The following is a 21,582-nucleotide window of genomic DNA, read 5'->3' on the forward strand; positions in this document are numbered from 1 at the left end:
TACATATGTAACAAACCTGCACGTTGTGCACATGTACTCTAGAACTTAAAGTATAATTTTTGAAAAGGATATAAAATGTATACAATTGATACACAGGAAGCAATTTCACCCCAGAGCCCAGTGATATCTCCTTAGTGAGCATTTGGTGAAAATTTTCTTCTTCATGTGACTGTGATTATGACTTGCTTGATAAAACGTTTAGGTTATAGGAGAAAATGATTGGGTTTCTATTAAGTGGCATTTTTTTGTTCGTTTGTTTCACTTGAATTTAACCAAACAGAGGTAAATTTGAAAAGCTAATGTGGGCCGGGCGCGGTGGCTCAAGCCTGTAATCCCAGCACTTTGGGAGGCCGAGACGGGTGGGTCACGAGGTCAGCAGATCGAGACCATCCTGGCTAACCCGGTGAAACCCCATTTCTACTAAAAAATACAAAAAACTAGCCGGGCAAGGTGGATGAAGGGTGGGTGGAGGATACATGGATGAGGGTTAGATGAATGATGGATTGATGGATGGATGGATGGATGGATGGATGGATGGATGGGTGGATGGATGGATGTGTGGGATATGATGAGGTTTCTCTTCAAATAATGTGATCAATCTTTTATTCTCTAATTCATAGTAACCCCTACACCTTTTTTCCTTTTTCTCCTTTTTCCCTTTTTGCCTTTTTTAGATGCCCAGGCATGACACAGTACCAGGCATTATCAGTAGTAGCTCACATTCCATTCCCTATTTGGAAGGAGGACTAACTTTTGAGGTCTTTACAGACACTCCTTCCCCTTTATTCTCTGCTTTTTTCTTTACATGCTCACTTTATCTTAAAAAATCAAATGTTTAGTCAACCAGGATGAGTTTAGATTGTACAACCCGACTCTGGCCAATGGAGGAAGGGTACAGGGGCAGAACTTGTGTCAGGAATAAAGGCTCTCATGCCCTTTTGTTCTTGTGTGCTCTCATGGCGACTGCCCAAGGAGGCAACCCTCGGTGCAGAAGTAAAATTGCTTTGCTAAGAATCCTTTGTTCAAGTGTTCAATTTCCTTAAGGTTTTGAGCATTACTCCTAACAGTTCTGGCGCCCAACTTTGGGGCTCGAATATTCTCCTTAGGGAGGGAGGCCTACGGTCACCCCACCCAAAGGGGATGCATCCTACTGTCTAGTTACCATGCCCCTAGCATGAGGGAGATCACGGCCCACCTGTTATAAGGAATAAATCTGGATTCTCAGCAAAGTGGTGAAGAGAGCCTTGCAAGACCGTGGCAATAAGAGGAGCAGGTAATTCTTGTGCACGGAAGAAGGTAGGAGACTTCAAGAAGGTGACAAAGTATTTTCTAGGTGGTCGGGATAAATTGGAGGCTGAGAGTGTGTTAAGGGAGGAGACCACCCCTCATATTGTCTTATGCCCAATTTCTGCCTCCAAAGAAAGAAGAAGTGAAATCTAAAAGGCAGAAATGAAATCCACAGGCAGACAGCCCGACGCCGCACCCTGGACCTGGTAGTTAAAGATCGACCCCTAACCTAATTGGTTCTGTTATCTATAGATTACAGACATTGTATAGAAATGCACTGTGAAAATCCCTATTTTGTTTTGTTCCGATCTAATGACTGGTGCACACAGCCCCCAGTCATGTACCCCCTGCTTGCTCAACCAATCAGGACCCTCTCACATGCACCCCCTTAGAGTTGTGAGCCCTTAAAAGGGACAGGAATTGCTTACTCCGGGAGCTCGGCTCTTGAGACAGAAGTCTTGCTGATACCTCTGACGGAACAAACCCCTTCCTTCTTTATTTCGGTGTCTGAGGAGTTTTGTTGGCAGCTCGTCCTGCTACATTTGGATGAGACTAAGTATGGTGGTTGTGTGGAGTGAGTGAGTCTTGTCCGTGGCCTCATGCTGCCATCTATCAACTAGAGGCAGGAACAGACAGAGCAGACCAAGAGGAAGGGGGAGGGTAGAAAATCCAAACAGGTGGGGTTGGAGCCTTTCCCCAAAACCTCAGTAAGCCTCCAGGAAGGGGGAGGGTAGAAATCTCTAACAGGAGGGGTTGGGCCCCCTCCCATAATCCCTAAGACGGAGAACGTTTCAAGTAAGATGGAAAAACTAGAGAGTCTAGAGAGGATGAAATTCCTTCTGATAGCCCCTTGGGGCTTCTGCTAAAGTCTTGAAAAGATAATAAGAGAACCAAGTAAAAACAAAAACAGTAGATGATAAAATATTGTTGTTTTATTTTAGTTCGAGAATCCACCCTTAAGCCTTCACTTTTCTGGCCAAAATTTAAGTCTGAAGAAGAGCAGATTTGTCATCTCCAAATCGAACATGTTAATGACAAGAGCCCTGTCTCTCAGGAAAAATCGATTCCGCCCTCTGCTGGCGGCAGGGACCAGTTCTCCTTTACCCTTCAGACTCTGGAGGGAGAAAGTCAGAAGCTAATGCTTCTAAAAGGGAAAGAGTTCCCATGCCTAGACAACCCACACCTACTAACCCATGGGATCCTGTAAATCATCTTCCTTCCTTCAGCGCCCCCAATCCCGCCCCTGCGGTTCCTGTGTCAGGTCCCTCTGGCTGCGGTTTCAGGTTACTCCACAGCCTTTTCAGGCCATGCTCCAGGCTGTGCTGTCCCTCCAACTGCGGTTTTAGGTTACTCCCCAGGGGCTTCAGGCCACGCCCCACCAAGTTACAACTGTATTAAATCAAAAAGCAAGGAGGTAGATCACTAACTCGAAAAATTTAAAATATGAGGCTATCTTACTGGAAAAAGAGATGATTTAATATTAACTACTAATAATGCAGTTCATCCAGCAGGCTTTTTAACGGGGGATCCAAACTTAAAATGAGAACATGCATGTTTCAATCTAATTAATTACCATACCAAAGTTCAAGCAGACTTAGGAAAAACTCCCTTCAAGACAGGAGGGCACTGATTCATAGGTAGATCCTCCCATGTGATTTAAAAAAAACATAATAGGTATTCAGTGATTAATGGAAAGACGCTTGCAAAGTAAAACCAGGAAAGTGGCCTGATAATTGGTCTGCCCAAGGGTGTGAACTGTTTGCACTCAGCCAAGCTTTAGGACATTTACAAAACCAAGGAAACACTCTCTGTACTGACTCTAAGTATGCCTTTGGGGTGGCGCACACATTTGGAAAAAATTGGATGGAGAGGGGTCTAATCAATAGTAGAGGCCAAGATTTAGTTCAAATAGAACTGATGCTCGTGTCCTCAACAATCTCCAACTGCCAGAAGTGACGGCTATTGTACATGTCCCAGGGGACCAAAAGGACTTGCCTTTCACAAGTCGAGGAAATAATCCTGCAGATCAAATAGCAAAACAAGTTGCCATTTCTTCCATTTAACTCCATGCCTTCCTTCTCCTACTGCAACCCCCGTTTTCTCTTCCATTGAAAAAAAGAAGTTGATAAGAATAGGAGCTAAACAAAATGCAGAAAGGAAACGGATATTACCAGACCAAAGGGGAATGTTGTCAAAACCTCTCATGAGGGAAATCTGTCTGAATTATGTCAAGGGACCCATTGGGGACCCCAAGCAATGTGCGATGCAGTTCTCCGGGTTTATGGGTGTATAGGAATTTATACCCAGAACAAACAAGTTATAGATAGTTGCTTAATATGTAAAAAAACTAATAAGCAGGTTCTAAGTAAATGTCCCTTTGGAAGAAGAAATCCGGGGCTGAGACCATTTCAAAATGTTCAGATTGATTACACTGAAATGCCTCCAGTTGGTCGGTGTACTTATTAGTAGTAATAGACCACTGTACCCACTGGGTAGAGGCAATCCCCTTCTCACGTGCAACTGCCAGCAATGTAGTGAAAGCATTAAGTGAAAACATTGCACCCAGATTTGGACTAATAGAAAATATTGATTCAGATAATGGAACCCATTTCACTGTGCATGTCATTAAGAAGTGAGCCCAGGCACTAGATATACATTGGGAATACCATACCCCTTGGCATCCATCTTCCTCAGGAAGCCTAGAGTGGATGAATCAGACTCTAAAAAACCACTGAAGTTAGCTTTAGAAACTTGATTGCCATGGATTAAATATCTTTCTGTTGCTTGTTAAGAATCCGGACTGCCCCTCAGAGAGATATTGGCCTGTCACCTTATGAAATGCTCTATGGAATTCCCTACTTACACTCCACTGCTGACATCCCTACGTTCGAAACAAAGGATCAGTTCGTCAAAAATTATATGCTTGTTCTATCCTCTACCTTCTCTTTCCTTAAGACTGAAGGTCTCCTAGCACAGGCGTCGCCCCTGGAGTTTCCAGAACATCAGCATCGGCCTGGAGACCACGTTCTCATCCAAGGTAGAAGGAAAGGAAGCTCAAACCAGCCTGGGAAGGACCCTACCTAGTGCTCCTAACTACTGAGACTGCAGTCTGGACAGCAGAAAGAGGATGAACTCATCACACCTGAGTCAAGAAGGCGCCACCACCTCCAGAGTCATGAACTGTCACTCCAGGGCCGACCCCCACCAGTTAACTCTAAAAAGAGCTTAATAATCACTTATTTATTCTCTTTTTTTTTTCAACAGAAGGTCATCCTGTCATCAGTGTAACTCAGGCTAGTCATTTCTTAACCCTTCTGTTCCATGCCTGTTCAGTCATCCATGTGGAGAGGAGCAGGTTCAAAGGAAGCTATCCCATGTTGATAAGTGTCTATGTCCATACCACAAAACATCAAGCAAGTATAAGTATGGAGATTAAAAAGTCCCTGTGGTGACTGGGCAGATGTTTGGTGGACTACTAAGTACAAAGGGTGGACAGCCGAGACCCCTGCTTCAAATAAGTTATGAGGACTGAAACAAAAAACTCCAATTAGTCTGTGGTCCCACCCCACCAAATTGTAAGCCATTACACTGTAACCCCTTGTGGCTGATTATAAATAATCCCCAGAACATGACCAACAGCCACGTATATTCGAACAGTATGGGTTAGGAACAGATGTTGAAGGACAGATCCATTTCTTAGAGAAATGGATGTGAGAATGAAATATGACAATACTCATTCATTTTTCTTCTACAAACTAATTTTCTCTCAATTTTTTATGTATTTATTTTTAACAAAGTAAAGCGTCTTATGGACATATATTCATCAGATTTAAAAAATGAGAGTTTCTTAACGGTGCAAAACCAGGAACAGATTGGTAAGTTCATGAAGGTAGAAAGGAGCTAATCAAAGTTCTTATGAAACCTGGGGTTGATTTAGAATAGCCAAAATTCGGCCAGGTGAGGTGGCTCACACCTGTAATCCCCGCACTTTGAGAGGCCAAGGCAGGCAGATCGCAAGGTCAGCAGATTGAGACCATCCTGGCCAACATGGTGAAACCCTGTCTCTAATAAAAATACAATAATTAGCTGAGTGTGGTGGTGTGCACCTGTAGTCCTAGCTACTTGGGAGGCTGAGGCAGGAGAATCACTTGAACCTGGGAGGCAGAGGTTGTAGTGAGCCGAGATTGTGCAACGGCACTCCAGCCTGGGTGACAGAGAGAGACTCTACCTTTAAAAAAAAAATTAGCCAAAATTCCCTGTAACCAATCCCCTCAAGAGGTGGAATCTATTCCCTTACTCCTTGGCCCTTTTCTGGCCGTGAGACTTGCTTTGATCAATAGAAGGTGACAGAAGTGACACTGTTCACATTCCAAGAGTAGGCCTCCGACAATGCTGCTACCTATGAACAAGTCCAAGAAAGCCTCATGGAGAACGAAAAACATGTGAAGAGGGGTCCCTGCCTTCCCTGACATCCCGGTCCACCCCACTGAAGCCCACAGAGGTGAGGAAACCCAGCTGACACCACGTGGTTCTGAGACTGCCTTATCTGCTACTTCCTGCCCAAACTGCCAGCCCACAAAATCACCAGCAAATAAATGGTTGCTGTTATAACCAGTTGGTTAGTTACATGAAAACAGCTAATCGATATAGCTTCTTAACCTCAATTATCTAAAAAAGATCTCTCTCCTCACCGATTCATAGTTAAGTGGTTCTCCAAGGAATATTATTATGAATAATACACATTTCTTTTTTCTGTGCATCATGTAAAAATGGTCAGAATCAAAAGGGAGTCACTAATGTTAAAAAACAAACAACAAATACAGCTCAGAAGGCCATGAAAGGAGGGTTCTAATGGTCGTACAACTGAAAACCAAAATTACCACGAAAGACTGCAAAAACCGCAACCTTGAACAAAGGCCATTGCAACTGAACACAAAACATACTCTGCAAGGACCTCTGAACAACTGCCAGTCCAAGCTCAGACTAACACTTTCCTGACCGATCTTTGTAGCCAAGGCTAATTATTTCAAAGCAATGAGATAATCCTCATTTTTTCCTTGAAACATTTTGTCTTTCTTTATTTCCCCAAATATACACATACTTTTCTCTGGAATGCGTATTCCCATTGTAGTGCTCTATTCCCAGAGAAATATTTTTCTTTTAGGGACCTCTCTCTGTTATTTAGCTTGATGGTCACTAAGCATTTACTATTTCAATAATACTAGCCCTGCATGTCATCCAGTATCCACTGGGAAAATAAGGTGCCCCATGTGCACATCCAGGAGACTTTGTGGCCACCAGATGATGAGGTTGCGTGTATTTATGTATCAATTTCTGGGACAAAGTCTCTCTCTGTGGCCCAGGCTGGAGTGCAGTGGCACGATCTTGGCTCACTGCAATCTCTCCCTGCCAGATTCAAGTGATTCTTAGGTCCCCCAAGCAGGTGGGACCACAGCTATGTGCCACCATGCCTGGCTAATTTTCAGATTTTAGCAGAGACTGGATTTCACCATGTTGGAGAGGCTGGTGTCAAACCCTGGAGCTCAAGTGATCCACCTTCCTGGGCCTCCCAAAGTGCTGGGATTACAGGCATGAGCCACCATGCCCGGCCCATTCATGTATGGTTAATGTTGAAGTAGATAATTTAACAAACATCAATGAAGTGTAAGATCTTTCACTCATAGGTGCAAAATATCATGCCAATTGCCCTCTATGAGCTGTCATAAGCCACGGCCTAGAGATTCAAGTCCATTTCAATTTTCAAGCCAACCCACCTCATAAACAAGAACGCGAAAAAAACAGAAAAACCCACTACCCGCAAGCCGAAGGTGATGCTGTGACGTGGCCCTGGCCTGTCACGGCGTGTTACAGCATGGCCCAGGCCTGTATCATGTTCCCTAGATTGCTGACTACCAACTAGTTACAGCTGACTCTAATCAGCCCAGGATTTGACCATCTCTGCATTGAACCTGGAATTGCCACTTTTAAAATGGAAACACTGCTTCTCACCTCTCCTCCCTAGACTCCATTTCACAGAGGAAAGCAACACAGGGAAAGAAAGCCGCTGTTTCTTCTTCCTTCTTTGCTTTGCTTTGTCTCTTTCTTTTCTCTGTCTCTCTCTCTTCTCTCTCTTTTTTGTTCTTTCTCTTTTTTTGAGATAGGGTCTCACTCTCTCGCCCAGGCGGGAGTGCAGTGGCACGATCGGCTCACTGCAACCTCCGCCTCCCAGGGTCAAGCAATTCTCCTGTTTCAGCCTCCCAAGTAGCTGGGATGACAGACATGTGCCACCGTGCCTGGCTAATTTTTGTAGTTTTACTAGAGAGGGTTTCACTGTGTTGGCCAGGCTTCTTTCCCACCCTCCCCCAACTCTTCTTTCCTTCCTTTCTCTCTCCCTGCCTACTTTCCAACTTTTGGGGGTGTTGAATTTGTTGAGTCATGGTGAACAAGCAGAAACTCCAATGATACTGTTACCGAACAGAGAACTTTGCACAAAGTTGGCGTGATTAATAATTCTTTCACACAATCCTCATTCTCACAATAGCCTGGAATGGATTTTCTGTTTGCTTACGGCTGGAAAGCTACTGTGGCCAGGCTCCAACTCCTCCCACTGTAGATAACACCAGTCTTCATAAGCAGCACGTAGCCGGGCCAGTAGCTCACGCCTATAATCCCAGCACTTTGGAAGGCCGAGGTGGGCAGATCACCTGAGGTCAGGGGTTTCAGACCAGCCTGTCTCTACTAACAATATAAATATTACCTGGAAGTTGCAGTGGGCGCCTGTAATCCCAGCTACTCGGGAGGCTGACGCAGGAGAATTGCTTGAACCCAGGAGACGGAGGCTGCAGTGAGCCGAGATCGCACCACTGCATTCTAGCCTCGCGACACAGCAAGACTGTCTCAAAAACAACAACAAAAAGCGGGACGTGAGACTTCTACCTGCTCACTCAGAATCATTTCTGCACCAACCATGGCCACCTTTGTGGAGCTCAGTACCAAAGCCAAGATGCCCATTGTGGGCCTGGGCACTTGGAAGGTAAATATGCAAATCTTTGCACAGCCTTCTTCTCTGGAGGGGTGTTTGGGTGTTTTCTCTTTCTGCATTCAGCCAGGAAAGCCTGGAGGTCGGGCAGGGGTTTGGAGAGGTGAGATTCAGTCCTGGAGCCGGGACTCCAGTTGCTTTCTTTTCTCAGAGCTGATTCAGGCTGCAAAGCTCCAAGGCTGGCTTTCCCAGCAGCGCTGAGAGCTTCTCTAGCAAGTATCAAATTTCAAGCAGCTGTTGGACCTAAAATTGTTTTCCAGGGCAGTTTCTCTCTCTCGCTCTAGGACATAATAGGGCTCAACATTTCCCCAGAGTCTTGGCTGTGGGTTTGTTGTGGGCTGGGTGGTTGTGGAGAGGATGCAGAGCCCCAAGTCCTTGGCACCCCTTTGCAGATCAGGGTGTGGGACTTGGGCTAGCAGAATCCATATGACCTCGGAGCTTGTTAGAAATGCAGAACTGGCCGGGTGTGGTGGCTCATGCCTGTAATCCCAGCACTTTGGGAGACCCAGACAGGAGGATTGCTTGAGCCCAGGACTTGGAGACCAGTCTGGGCAACATAGCAAGACTCCATTTGTACAGAAAATAAATAAATTAGCTGGGCATGGTGGGACACACCTGTAGTCCCAGTCACTTGGGAGGCTGAGGTGGAGATTGAGTGTTAAGCCTGAGAGGTCAAGGCTGCAGTGAGCAGTGATTGTGCCACTGCCCTCCAGTTTTGGCAACAGAGTGAGATTTAAGAAAGAAAGAGAGAAAGAGAGAGAGAGAAAACGCAGAGTCTCAGGCTCCACCCCAGGCTACCTAATGGGCATCTGCACTTTAACAAGATCCCCAGGTGGTTCCTGTACACACTGAAATCTGCAACGTGCTGGGGCTGCCGAGAGCCTGGGCTGGGAGTCCTGAGCTCCACCTGGCTGTGTTAATGTCAGCTGGCAAAACGGCGTAAGGCACATCCAGGACTCAGTGAGGCAGGTTCCTGAGCCTCTCTTAGGCTAAGTTTGAAGTTGTTCCATCACCACCTCACTCTGTCTTCTTTGCCGTTTCCATCCATGATAGCACTACCCTAACTAGCGACCAGAAGCAGTCTTTAGAATTCCTCTTCTCTCCTATCCCTCATGGCTAATGCCTGTGCTGAGTCTTCTGCCTCTGGCTCTCTTTCCTTCTGTGCACACTGATTTTTCCCCTCTCTTGTGCCGAGCTGGAGGGTAGGACACTCTGTTGCCACACTGGATCATTCTCAGGATACGTTCTAGGTGTATCTGGACGAACAGATCACTTCCAGCTTGATTCATGCACAGCGTCTCTTGTTCAATAGCAAGATTTGCCCAAAATCAGAGCTTTAATCCTATGTAAATGGAACAGATAATCATTTCCAGAACTCCAGGGAATCTGCCCACCCTGGGTAAGTTTACCAGACAATTTCAGAATTTTGGAATTGAATGTAAGAATTATGAAAGGAGCCTCTTCAACACGTGGAGATGATAGATAAAGGATTATGAACTTAGCGGTGGAAGTGAAGGATGGTGTAGCATAGCGGTTGGGGACACAGGGGTGTTTCTGGATGCCTGGCAGCAGCCCGTTTCTTGTCCAGGTGGTAGGGCAGCTGTGCATCTATGCTTTATGTTCTTTTCAATGTTTGTTATCTCGCAGTAGAAGAGGTTTAAAAGACTATTTTGTGAGAGATCAAGTTTTAAGTGCTTTTTGCCCCCATCATTGACTTGGTTAGGTTAGAACGAATATGTGATAATTCTATTTCCTTTCTTTTCTTTCCTTCCCTTCTTTCTCTCCCTCTCTCTCGTTCTCCCTCCCTCCCTCTTTCTTCTTATAGGAATGGAAAACAAACTCTATTCCTATAAGGTTTTCTATTTCTCCTTTTTTTCTGAAAGGATCCTTGTATAATGAACGGCCTCTACTGAGCCTTACTGTGCGTCAGGTGATGTGCTTAACATTCATTGCAGTATGTCATCATCACAAAGGCCTCATGAGGCTGGTACTTTTTTTTTTTTTTTTTTTTCCATTTTGCAGACAAGGTTTAGAGAGATGGAATCAACTACTTAGACCTACAAACCCAGTAAGTGTTGGAATCTGGATTGATGCTGTAATGACCATTATCCAGATCCTTATCACCGTTTGGGGATAATGTCTGAAAATTCCTCTGGGTATTTAGAGTCAAGCTTTCATCTGGGTCTTCAGGAAGTTGCAGTGGAGCCATCTGCACTCCCCGACACACCTGAAGACATTTCAGGACTAACCTGGATGAAAGGGAACTGACTTTAACTAGGACAGGACATAAGGACATAATCATAAAATTAATTCACTTTCCTCCTTTTGAAAACGTTTCTAAAGTGTGTGTCCTTCCGGATATCGCCTGGCCAAGGAGAGCCCATTGAGGCCTTGGTTTGGAGAAACTGGGCCATGTGGGGCAGCCTGTTGAAGGTGGTCTGGGGACAAGACAATATGTTGGTTGCTGAGTGTGGTGTAATTCCAGCTACTGGGGAGGTAGGAGGATTGCTTGAACGTGGGAGTGTGAGGCCAGCCTGGGCAACATGGCAAAGCCCCATCACTTAAAAAAAAAAAAAATACATGTGTGATGGGCTTTTCTTTTGCCTTTCAGTCTCCTCTCGGCAAAGTGAAAGAAGCGGTGAAGGTGGCCATTGATGCAGGGTATCGCCACATTGACTGTGCCTATGTCTATCAGAATGAACATGAGGTGGGGGAAGCCATCCAAGAGAAGATCCAAGAGCAGGCTGTGAAGCGGGAGGACCTGTTCATCGTCAGCAAGGTGCACATGGCGCATTGGGTGGGAGGCCTTCACTTGAAGGCAGGCAGAAATATCTGGGTCGGGTCGGCAGTGAGAACTCTGTCAGCCTTTTCTACATGTAGCCCTTTTCATCCCTGCCTTGATAACATCCGTGGATACAATTCTCTCCATACTCCAAGCCACTATTGATATTTGAACATGTCGTTGCTGCGCCACCTACCTGCGGGTTGGTTTTCCCACAGTGGGCTTGTCTCCATGGAGCCCTGCACTGCCCTGGGCCTCCCTGTTCCCCATCAGAGGGATCCACCATCTGCCCAGAGGCAGTCAGAGGCCAAGGGTGCAGGCAGGGCTGGATGTGTGACCTCCCTGTCAGCACTGAGGTCTCCCTGTCAGCACTGTGGACATGCAACTACGTCCCTGAGGCTGTCAGCTAGAGGGCATTTTGGAAACAGTAGGAGCATTTTTCTCTTGTGACATATGATTTTCTTTATTAAGTCTATCGAAAGGTGAGATACTCAATGTTTTAAAAAAGAAGAGGGTGTAGGGTGTGAGGGGGTTGAGAATCACTGGATTTACATTATACACAACTTGCTGAGAAAACACTAGTTCTAGGTACGTGGATATTGCATACATCTGGTGAGACAAATAGACCCCACTGTGTAGCAGCCACGTGTGGATAAAGCCCTTATAAAGTTATCATTTGGGGCCTGACAGGCTTGATAAGGGACCTATCAGATAGGTCAGATAAAGGACCATCTTTTCCCGAAGGCCTAGGAATGCTTGACATTTAAAAGTTACACACAATTCCTGCTCTCAGAGAGCCCACAACTGAGGATGAGACTGAGACAGGTAAACACATTTCAAATCTGTGGCCACATTTACTTAAATGATCTGAGAGACATATAGAGTACTAGGAGAGTTGAAAAAGTAAAATGCTTTCAACACTTAAGACATGTCATTGACGTGCTGAGCCCTGGTGATCTTCCACACTGTGTCGTGGACTTTAATCAGCTTTGTTATAAATGGCCTGTGCCAGGTTAGATCAGGGTGCAAATCAAACGGCAGGGACAATGGGTATAACGTGGCCCTTCCTTCTCCAAATATTAACAGCTCATTGCTAACCTCTTGCAGTTGTGGCCCACTTTCTTTGAGAGACCGCTTGTGAGGAAAGCCTTTGAGAAGACCCTCAAGGACTTGAAGCTGAGCTATCTGGATGTCTATCTTATTCACTGGCCACAGGGATTCAAGGTTTGAGCAACTCCCTTTCTCAGCCTCTAGTTTCTGAGCAGCTGCCGGAAAACAGTAGCTGCACCAGGGGTAGGGGTGGTGTGGACTGGGGCAGGAGACCTTGTAGTTCATAATTGGGAGTGTCAGGTGGTCAGGAAGAGACCTTGGAGCAGAAAGACGCTGGCGTGGAAGGGAGGCTGAGGCCATGTGTGCTGCTGAGGTGGCCACATGCCTGCGTTTTCTTGCAGTTATGTCTGAGAGAAGCCATGATTTCTGGTAGCCCAGACAAGTTGCAACTGCCCTATCACCTTTGTCTTGATTCCGTGCCCCAGAATTGCCCTCCCAGGAAATCTCTTGGATTACACTTGCATAACTATATTCCAGGGCCTAATTATCTTATTAAGCAAAGCTCACCCCGGGAGTGGCATCTTGGAGAAAAGCCCAAGTGCGGTGATGCTGGAAGGAAGCCAGTAGTCATCGCGACTCCCATTGCCTGGGGCTCTGCTCTACCTGCTCCTGAGGGGTGGGAGAGACAAATTTCCAGCTCTCTCCCCTCCTGACCAGCGGGAGTGCTGATGGCCTGCCATCCCTTATTCCATGTCTCTTGTAGAGGCTGCAAGGATAGAAGCTGGCCAATATCTTCCCCAGAAAACCACACCCTGGAGATCTAATCCTTATCCAGTGATACTGAAATGAAAGTTTGCCCTTGGGTGTATACAGGATCTAGGTGTATGAGCTTAATGTCCATGGTGATAACAGTGGCTTCTGGAATGTACTAACAGCAGATCTTAACGTCAATCCAGTGGTTTCTAAAATATATGGATTAATATGCTATAGTAGATATAAAGATTTTATTTAAACTCACATTCTTGTAGTATGTACTAGAGAGCCTGAAAAACTGGTATGCACATGTGGTACTTAGCAAGAGCCCGGACCCTGAAACCTTGTTTAACAGAACCAAGTATCCTGATGCAGATTCCAGTAAACTTTTCATTCTGTATTTACAGTCTGGGGATGACTTTCGGCCCCAAGATGATAAAGGTAATATCATCGGTGGAAAAGCAACATTCTTGGATGCCTGGGAGGTAGGTTCCAGCTTCCTGTAAGTGTGCTGGGAGAGAAATCTTCAGTTATCCATGAGACTTTCTGTTGATATGAAAGAGGCCATGTGCCTGATGCTTTCTAATTTCATCATTGTGATTCTCTAGCTCTTCTAATATCTTCCTCATCACCTTTGGCTTTTGGGTGCATCTGATACTATTTAGATTTCATGTCTAGAACTGAGTCTTCAAATAAGACTGAAAATACAATGTACCCCACTTTGGGGAATATACACGCTGTTCTCAAACCAGGGTGAGCCATTTGGAACAGGAGGTTTGGGCCTGGGTATGCTCATAACAGCTGAGTAACCTAACGTCAGTTTTGTAATGTTTTTAGGGCTCAGATTTCTCTTCTTAAAAAAGAAGTCTTATAACACATACTACTACTATGTATTTTTGAGGGTGCGATAATGATTAAGATGGTTTACATGCCAGGAACATTAGTCACAGTAGCCATTTAATCATCTAAACCTATAAGGCAGGATTAACATCCCCCTTTATAAATAATGACATTTGAAGCCTAGATTGATTGGTGACTTGCGCAGGTCATGTCACAATGTGTGTGGTAGAGCTGGGATTGGACCCAGACTCATCTGAATCACAAGTCCAACCACCCAAACCATCAGCATGGAGCTTGGCAGGCAGTGAACACACATCTAGAAATCAGGGAGCCTGAGTGCCCTGCTTCCCGGATCACATCATGACCTGTTTCACATCATTCACATTCAAAGTGAATTAAGGGATCAGTGTTTTCTCTGATCATTTTTTATTATACCATTCTATCCTTTTGCAAATGCTAGTAGAGAACGAAGTGGAGGAATGAGTTATAAATGATCAGTGGTATATGACCCAAGAGTTAATGATGTTATCTTGGCAGCTGTCTGTGTAGGGGTACATGTAGTTGCGAGTTTGTATTGTGTTTTACAAGGGAAAATATATTAAGCCTCACCTTTCTGAAATGCTTAGAATTGACCAGATTCAATTAAATGTAGCTTTTTCTGTGTATTGTTGGTTCAAAAACATTAACCCACAAAACACAGCATTCTTTTTTAAAGACAGAGTCTCACTTTGTCGCCCAGGCTGGAGTACAGTGGCTTCATCTTGGCTCACTGCAACATCCCTCTCTCGAGTTAAAGCCATTCTCCTGCCTTAGCCTCCTGAGTAGCTGAGACTACACGTGCATACCACCACTCTCGGCTAACTTTTATATTTTTAATAAAGACAGGGTTTCACCATGTTAGCCAGAATGGTCTCGAATTCCTGACCTCAGGGGATCCACCCATCTCAGCTTCCCAAAGTGCTCGCATTACATTCATGAGCCACCGCACCTGGCAATTTGTGTTACATTGGATCAGTTTTTTTGCCTTTGCTCCTATGATGATATTAAGTATGGCAAGTATGTAAGTGTAGCCTGCGTCTCACAGTGCTATGTTTTCTGAATGAATACGGGAATGACTGTTCAATAAAACATTTGAAAGGCATGAAAAGATATCAGTGATCAAGGTCAGAGGCTCTGATTTGAAACGAGCAGGCTTGAATATGAAAGCGCTGGATGTTTCTGTAGACCCACAGCCAGTTCAGTAGAAACCTCATTGACCACCCTGAAGCAGACGGGTGGAAAAAGTATAAAGAAGTCAAGTTCGAAGACAGGCAAACTAACCTGACCTATGATGTACAATAGCTTTTATATTATCTAATTGCTCATTCGGAAGTTTTGGGGAACCTTATGATTTCATAGCTTTTAAACTCTACTCCGCAGTTGAATAACTTCCTCTGTGCTAGTGGTTCTCAATGTCGGCTGAGCATTAGAATCACCTGAGGAGTTTACAAATCCCAATGTCTAGGCTACAACTCAGATAAAATCTGTAAGAAACTCTGAGGGGTGAAACCCAGCCACTGATACTACTTTTTTTTTTTTTAATTTAGAGAGTCTTGTTCTGTTGCCCAGGCTGTGGTACTATGGCAAGATCATAGCTCAGTGTAGCCTCAGGCTCCTGGGCTCAAGCAATCCTCCCAAGTAGCTGGGATCAGAGGCACATGCCACCACATCCTGCTAATTAAAAATTTTTTTTCTAGTAGACACAGAGTCTTGCTATGTTGCCCAGGCTGGTCTCTAACAACTGGCCTCAAGCAATGCTCCTGTCTCAGCCTCTGATAATGTGTATCAGAAAGATATATATTATTAGTATGTATTATAAGACTTTTTTTGAGAAGAGAATACTAAGGCCTACAAGAGTTAAAAACTTACCCTAGGTTGCTGAAACCCAGGCCCAAACCCCCTGTTCCAATCCTATCCCAAAGTGCTGAGATTACAGTCATGACCACTGCATCCACCGGTAGTTTTTAAACTTCCCTGGTGATTACAAGTTGCAGACAAAGTTGAGAAGGGCTGGATAAAGAGTTCCCTGAACATGTCATGTTCATCCCTGCCTCTGAGCTTTGCTATTGCCTTCCTGTCTCATAGGCTCATGTTTTTCCCCTCTTTTCTCTCTCTCTCTCTCTCTTTTTTTTCTGAGGCTCAGTTTAAACTCTACCTGAAGGTCTGCCCTGACAGCTGCAGGCTGTGTGAATCTCTTCCTTCTCTTTCCTTTCTGACTCTGTCTATGCCACGGTCATGTTATCTGAGGCAACCTTGGTGTCATGGTTGATGGTTCCACAGAAGAGAACCCTGGCACTTTAACTGAACTATAAGAATCCCAGAAAAGGAAGCACATTGTATACTTTTACATCCTGACAACTTCTGGAACATGTAATAGATGGCTAATAAATACATGTTGCATTGGAGGCTGCTGCTAACATATATGATATCTTTGGGCAAGTTTGGAAAATGCCCAATATAGGCTAAAAGTTATACAAAGATTCCCTTCCTTGGGGGTCCCTGTAGTTTCTGTACCGGGAAGCATGGCTGGATATGCAGACGGTGGGTCAGGTTTCAGCCCCACACAACCCCTTGCCCAGGTGCCCCTGCCAGGGCATAATCTATGTGCATGACCTTCCTGCAAACCCAAGCACGGTTGGTGTGGGAGAAAGTGACTCAGGACCCACAAGTGAGGCTTCTCCACATGCTGCAGCCTCTTCCTGACTAACACAGCTTACCCAGGTTAGGGTGTACAATACACACACAGCAGTAGCCACCCGCAGTCATTTGGATTCATTAAAAATAAAATCATCTCATAAGCTTGCAAATGTTCATTTTTATTTATTTTTTATTTTTTGCATTACAAAACTTTCATATTTCCCCTGTGTACAGAAGTATAATTTTGAATGTGTTTCTTTATGTGTAAGGTGAGGGTGGCAAGAATATAAAATCTTTACCTGTTACTCCTAGTTTTTCTTGGGCTGGGGAGGGGCAGTAGGACTGGAACATTCACTGATGGGCACCCAGGCCCTGGACTGAAATTTCCTGTGAATGCCTCGGCTAACCCTGTTGTGATGAATCCTTTAGCAATTTCTGCCCCAGGGAGGACTAAGGCAAGCCAGGGTCCCTGTAGTCCCTCTGGGACTGCCCAAAAGGTTTTCCTTTCTATGACAGGCCATGGAGGAGCTGGTGGATGAGGGGCTGGTGAAAGCCCTTGGCATCTCCAATTTCAGCCACTTCCAGATTGAGAAGCTCTTGAACAAACCTGGACTGAAATATAAACCAGTGACTAACCAGGTAAATTCTATTTAGTATAAGGGTAAATAAAAGTCTTGACCTATTACTTCTTAAACATTGGGAGGAACGTTCAATGCTATGCCCTGAGTCTCACCTCAGGGGTCAGTGATCAGGACACTCTCGGGAGGTGTGAGGCTGACCTCATGGGTGTGTTAGCAAGAATCTCAGTGGGTAGGTGTTTGGCCTTTGCTTGGTGGTCTTTTTTTGTGTGTGTCGAACTCCCTCCCTATGAATAACTCCAAAAGCCAGCCAGCTTTCCCTGTGATGAGGATTGTTTGCTGTTGCAGGTTGAGTGTCACCCATACCTCACGCAGGAGAAACTGATCCAGTACTGCCACTCCAAGGGCATCACCGTTACAGCCTACAGCCCCCTGGGCTCTCCGGATAGACCTTGGTGAGGCTTCCAAGCAGTGGATCCTTCTCTTGATAATCTTAAAAACATTATTTTATATTTGGCAAATATTGGTATGAGACCATAAGTCACTCTAAAGAAAAACATGTGTAAGGTAATGCGTTTAGTACAACCAAATGGGATGACTGTGGGAAAAAATGGGAATTGAAAAGCAACAACAGCAACAACAAAAACATGGGCGACGTGTTTGACCCTCTGGGAATATTTCCAGTTCAGCCACCCAAGCATGAACCAGGCTTTGCAACATACTGAGGCTTCAGAGCCCGGGGGAAGGACCCAAGCTTCCAGGTCCTCCTGCCTGTCTCCCATATGGAGAGGCTCTGATGATCAGTCTTGAGACCCTCATTGGTGTGGTGTCCATCTGTACATGGTAGCCATGGTGATTGTTCACATCAGCATCTTTCTGCCTCTAGGGCCAAGCCAGAGGACCCTTCCCTGCTGGACGATCCCAAGATTAAGGAGATTGCTGCAAAGCACAAGAAAACCACAGCCCAGGTGCCATATTTTTATTTTTCTTGTTATCCAGCAACTATTTCTTCCAGTCTCATGTTTCATTTCTTGTGTTGTCCTCAACTAACTCCTTAAAGGGGAAGAACACAGGAGCTGAAGCCATCTATAGTGTTTCTTCGAAGTCTGTTGGAACCTCCAGGAAACACTAGAGCTGTCACTGAAACAAAGATAGCTTCTGCCTCACAGCTTCCTGTTAAGCCCTACAGCCAAGTCGCAAAGCGTGGCTTTGGAGTCTAGGGATATGGGTGCAGACGCCAACTCCACCTCTGATCAGCCTTATGACCCAAAATGCTTTCTTTATTCCTGAAAAATGAAGATCACAGAATTGTCCCTAAGGTGAAGGGAGAGATGAGGCGAGGGGCTGGCACAAATCTAATAGCTGCAAAGGGCTCAGTCAGTATCAGCGATTGTACCTGAAGCCACAGTGAGCTGCAGGGATGTTTTATTCTTCCTTTCCATAAAAGGAAGGCTCCTTGTAGCTGAGTGGAAACATGATGTCCCCTTTCCGCACAGGTTCTGATCCGTTTCCATATCCAGAGGAATGTGATTGTGATTCCCAAGTCTGTGACACCGGCACGCATTGTTGAGAACATTCAGGTAAGATCCCGGCTGGTTGGCCCTGGTACTTCTCCGTGGGGTGGGGCAGAGGCAGACCCTCTCACCAGGATTCTCAGCTCATTCCTGCACTGTCTTTGGTCCCCTCCGTTCCCACTACCCTATCATTTTCCAGTCTAGGGTGCTAGGCTCAGTATACCTGAGATGAATGACCCATGGGCTGAGGACATGCTGGGGACGGTGCCTGCTGAAGCCCTGTCTAGTGTGAGCACAGCTGTGCCTCACACCACTGAGAAGACCCTCAGTTGCCCCTGAGCAGCTAAGCCCTGGGCCACCACATAAGCAGACTGTCCTGGCCTCCCTGCTTATCTACCGGCAGCAGAGGAGGTGTGAACTGTCCTTGGAGAACTGTCTTCTAGAAGGGCGCATCATGGAGCACAGGGCCTGTGCACACCTGGGGCTTAGTGCCTGTGAACCTGGTCTCCCTCCCCTAGAACACTGAGCACTACAAATACTGCGGTCTGTGTGTAGGACTTAATTTAGAGAAAAATTTATACCCTGTGGATATAATGGGAAAAACACCTGTGACCAGTTTGTGCTGCTAGAACTCCCTGCTAGCATGAGCGGCAGTCTCCAGTCACAGCAGTAACTGCCTTACTGATGATGTCCTGGAACTCCTATCTTTCCAGGTCTTTGACTTTAAATTGAGTGATGAGGAGATGGCAACCATCCTCAGCTTCAACAGAAACTGGAGGGCCTGTAACGTGTTGCAGTAAGTGGCATGGAGTTAACTAGGAGCATTGCCAGGAGTTTTTCTAAACTGGTAGAGGGTTAGTTGGAAGAATTAGAAGGCTGCTGGGACTACTTGTATGTTCAAATACAATTTTGGGGCAGTTCTGAAACTAAAATTGGGGTACCTGGGAATCACTGCGAAGGACACATCTCTAATTGCTGCTCATTGTCTGAACTTCTGGACGTTGAGCTAGAACTGTAACAGAAGGTGTGTTGTCAATAAGCAGGAGGCAGAGCATTCATTTATTCCTGCATCCAATAAATATCTAGTGGTCCTCTATGTGCCAGGCATCTTCTAGGTGCTTGGGTTATCATACTATGCAAAGCTGCTGTCTCCACGTGCTTAGGGAGGGAGGGAAGAAGACAGAACAGAAATAAATAAAATAAAAATATATGTGTCAGTAACAAATGCTAGACAGAAAAATAAAGTAGGGCAAAGTGGATAGGAAGTGGTGGGTGGTAGTGGGACAGATCCTTTATACGGGGTGGGTCAAGGGAGGCTTTGCTGTGAGGAATATGCCATATGCATATTTGGGGAAGAGCATTCTTGGCATTGATAACAGCAGGTGCCAAGGCCCTGAGGTGGGATTGTGTTTAGAACATTCAGGGAAGAAGGCCGGGGAGGCTGGATTAAATAATCTCCAAATGCCTCTTAAAGGAGGTGGTGGTAACTTTACTTTAAATCTCAGATAAGTGGTTGAAAGAAAGTTTTCACTCTGGCTAGGTGGGAATCCTCAATCATCTCTTTACAATCAATACTTTCTGATTAATGTATCTAATTAAATATATCAAAGAGATTTGTCTGGCATTTATTACTGTGAGGTCTGCAATTCAATGCCAATTTGAATTTCTTCCAATGTTTCTATAGCCAAAATGATTTTTCAGCCTTTAAAAATGGTTTCAGTATCTCAAGCATAGCTTTCATGTCATGATATTCCATATCTATCCTGCCCACCCTTAGTATCACAGAAGCCTTTCCTCATCTTATAATGGCTTATTTTTATCAGTGCTTAACAAAGTAGCAGCTGCTTAGTGTAAAAAGGAAGGGTGAACATAAAATGGGACTTTCCCCCAAACTGAACGGCTGACCTTCCAATGAACATCATTTCCAGTGGAGGCAATGGGTTGGTGGGCTCAGGAGTAAGTGCACCTGGCCTCTGATCCAACTCTAACACTGGTTTCTTAGCTGTGTGACATTGGGTAAATTTCCTAGTTTTACCTAGTTGGTTTCTTTACCTATAAAGTAGGATGATAATACTAATGGCACTAAACATCCATTGAACATTAGCTGAGAATGTGCCAGGGTCCTGGGCCCTTTGCCGGTGCTATTATCTCATTTAATACTCAAAATAATCCCCAAGCTGTCAATTCTGCTGGTGTTTCCTAGCTCATGATGTTGTGACAGTGAATTGGGAAAAGACATGTCAGTTGCCTCACCTGACACCAGGCTTACCATGAGTTGTCATTCCGAGTTGTTTCCCGTGCCCTGGTCACTGCCTGTCCTCCTTCCTAGCAAAGCCCTCATATCAGTTTGAGGGAAGGTCAAGGTGTGAGCACCCTTCTTGTGTTCTTGCAGGGAGGTGGCTGAGAGAACACAAATACCATAGAGTCCACCAGAGAAGATTACCTTCTCAACCAGAGCTGTTGCTTTGATGGAACAGAGTTTCTCTCTCTTTTTGTTTCTGCAGATCCTCTCATTTGGAGGACTACCCCTTCCATGCAGAATATTGAGGTTGAATCTCCTGGTGACATTACACAGGGTATTCTCTTTCTTCGCTGAAGTGTGACTATCTCCACTCACGTCCTATTTTAGCCAAGCTTATCTGAGATCACAGTGAACTTCATCCTGCTGTAGACCAGAATCAAGGTGCTGTTTTAGACATGTATTTCTGTAAGTGCAACTAGGATCAGAATATCACAGGAAAACATGGCTTGAATAAGCAGATGACAATTTTTTCCACTTCTCTGATCTGAACAAATGTTTGTTAAGCACAAGAAACTCTGCCAACACTAAGGATGTAAAGATCAATAATAAACAATAATGATGTTAACCAAGATGGATTGAGAGTGGACTATGTTCCCAAACAACGTGAAGTGTTTTCCTGTGGGGGAAGTCACTGAATCCTTAAAATAACCCCTCTGAGGGAGGTACTCTTAACATCTTAGGAGAGAGAGAGGAGGAACTTGTTAAGGCCACCCAGGTAATAAGTGACTGAACCAAGTTTCAAAGGCAGGCAGGCTCTGGGA

At 45.1% G+C, this 21,582-nt stretch overlaps 2 protein-coding genes across 10 annotated transcripts in view; one reads left to right on the forward strand and one right to left on the reverse strand.

Moving 5' to 3' along the window:
- Positions 1 to 21,582, reverse strand: part of AKR1B1 (aldo-keto reductase family 1 member B) — a 199,383-nt gene that overhangs the window by 107,837 nt on the left and 69,964 nt on the right. The window contains exon 1 of one of the 7 annotated variants that reach the window (XM_077995032.1): positions 8,045 to 8,547. The exons of 1 other annotated variant lie outside the window; for it this stretch is intronic. The gene's annotated coding sequence lies outside the window, so the exon portion shown is untranslated. Of the gene's footprint in view, positions 1 to 7,296; positions 7,657 to 8,044; positions 8,548 to 21,582 lie in introns of those variants that run through there. 5 more of the 7 variants (XM_077995026.1, XM_077995020.1, XM_077995025.1 and 2 more) reach the window with 5 other exon arrangements.
- On the forward strand, positions 7,894 to 21,390 carry LOC713150 (aldo-keto reductase family 1 member B10). 3 transcript variants are annotated; one of them, XM_077997428.1, is made up of 10 exons: positions 7,894 to 8,320; positions 10,938 to 11,105; positions 12,216 to 12,332; positions 13,319 to 13,664; positions 15,680 to 17,066; positions 17,354 to 17,460; positions 17,892 to 17,973; positions 18,502 to 18,585; positions 19,233 to 19,315; positions 21,024 to 21,390. In XM_077997428.1, the coding sequence occupies exons 5-10, from the start codon at positions 16,947 to 16,949 to the stop codon at positions 21,064 to 21,066; spliced, it is 519 nt and encodes a 172-aa protein (XP_077853554.1). In that variant the 5' UTR covers positions 7,894 to 8,320; positions 10,938 to 11,105; positions 12,216 to 12,332; positions 13,319 to 13,664; positions 15,680 to 16,946; the 3' UTR covers positions 21,067 to 21,390. The 3 variants fall into 3 exon arrangements, with proteins under 3 accessions (XP_077853554.1, XP_077853553.1, XP_014990439.3); XM_077997427.1 differs by having other exon boundaries at positions 13,319 to 13,650; XM_015134953.3 differs by having other exon boundaries at positions 13,319 to 13,396; positions 16,944 to 17,066.

This window comes from Macaca mulatta, chromosome 3 (assembly GCF_049350105.2).
Source record: "Macaca mulatta isolate MMU2019108-1 chromosome 3, T2T-MMU8v2.0, whole genome shotgun sequence".
NCBI lineage: Eukaryota > Metazoa > Chordata > Mammalia > Primates > Cercopithecidae > Macaca > Macaca mulatta.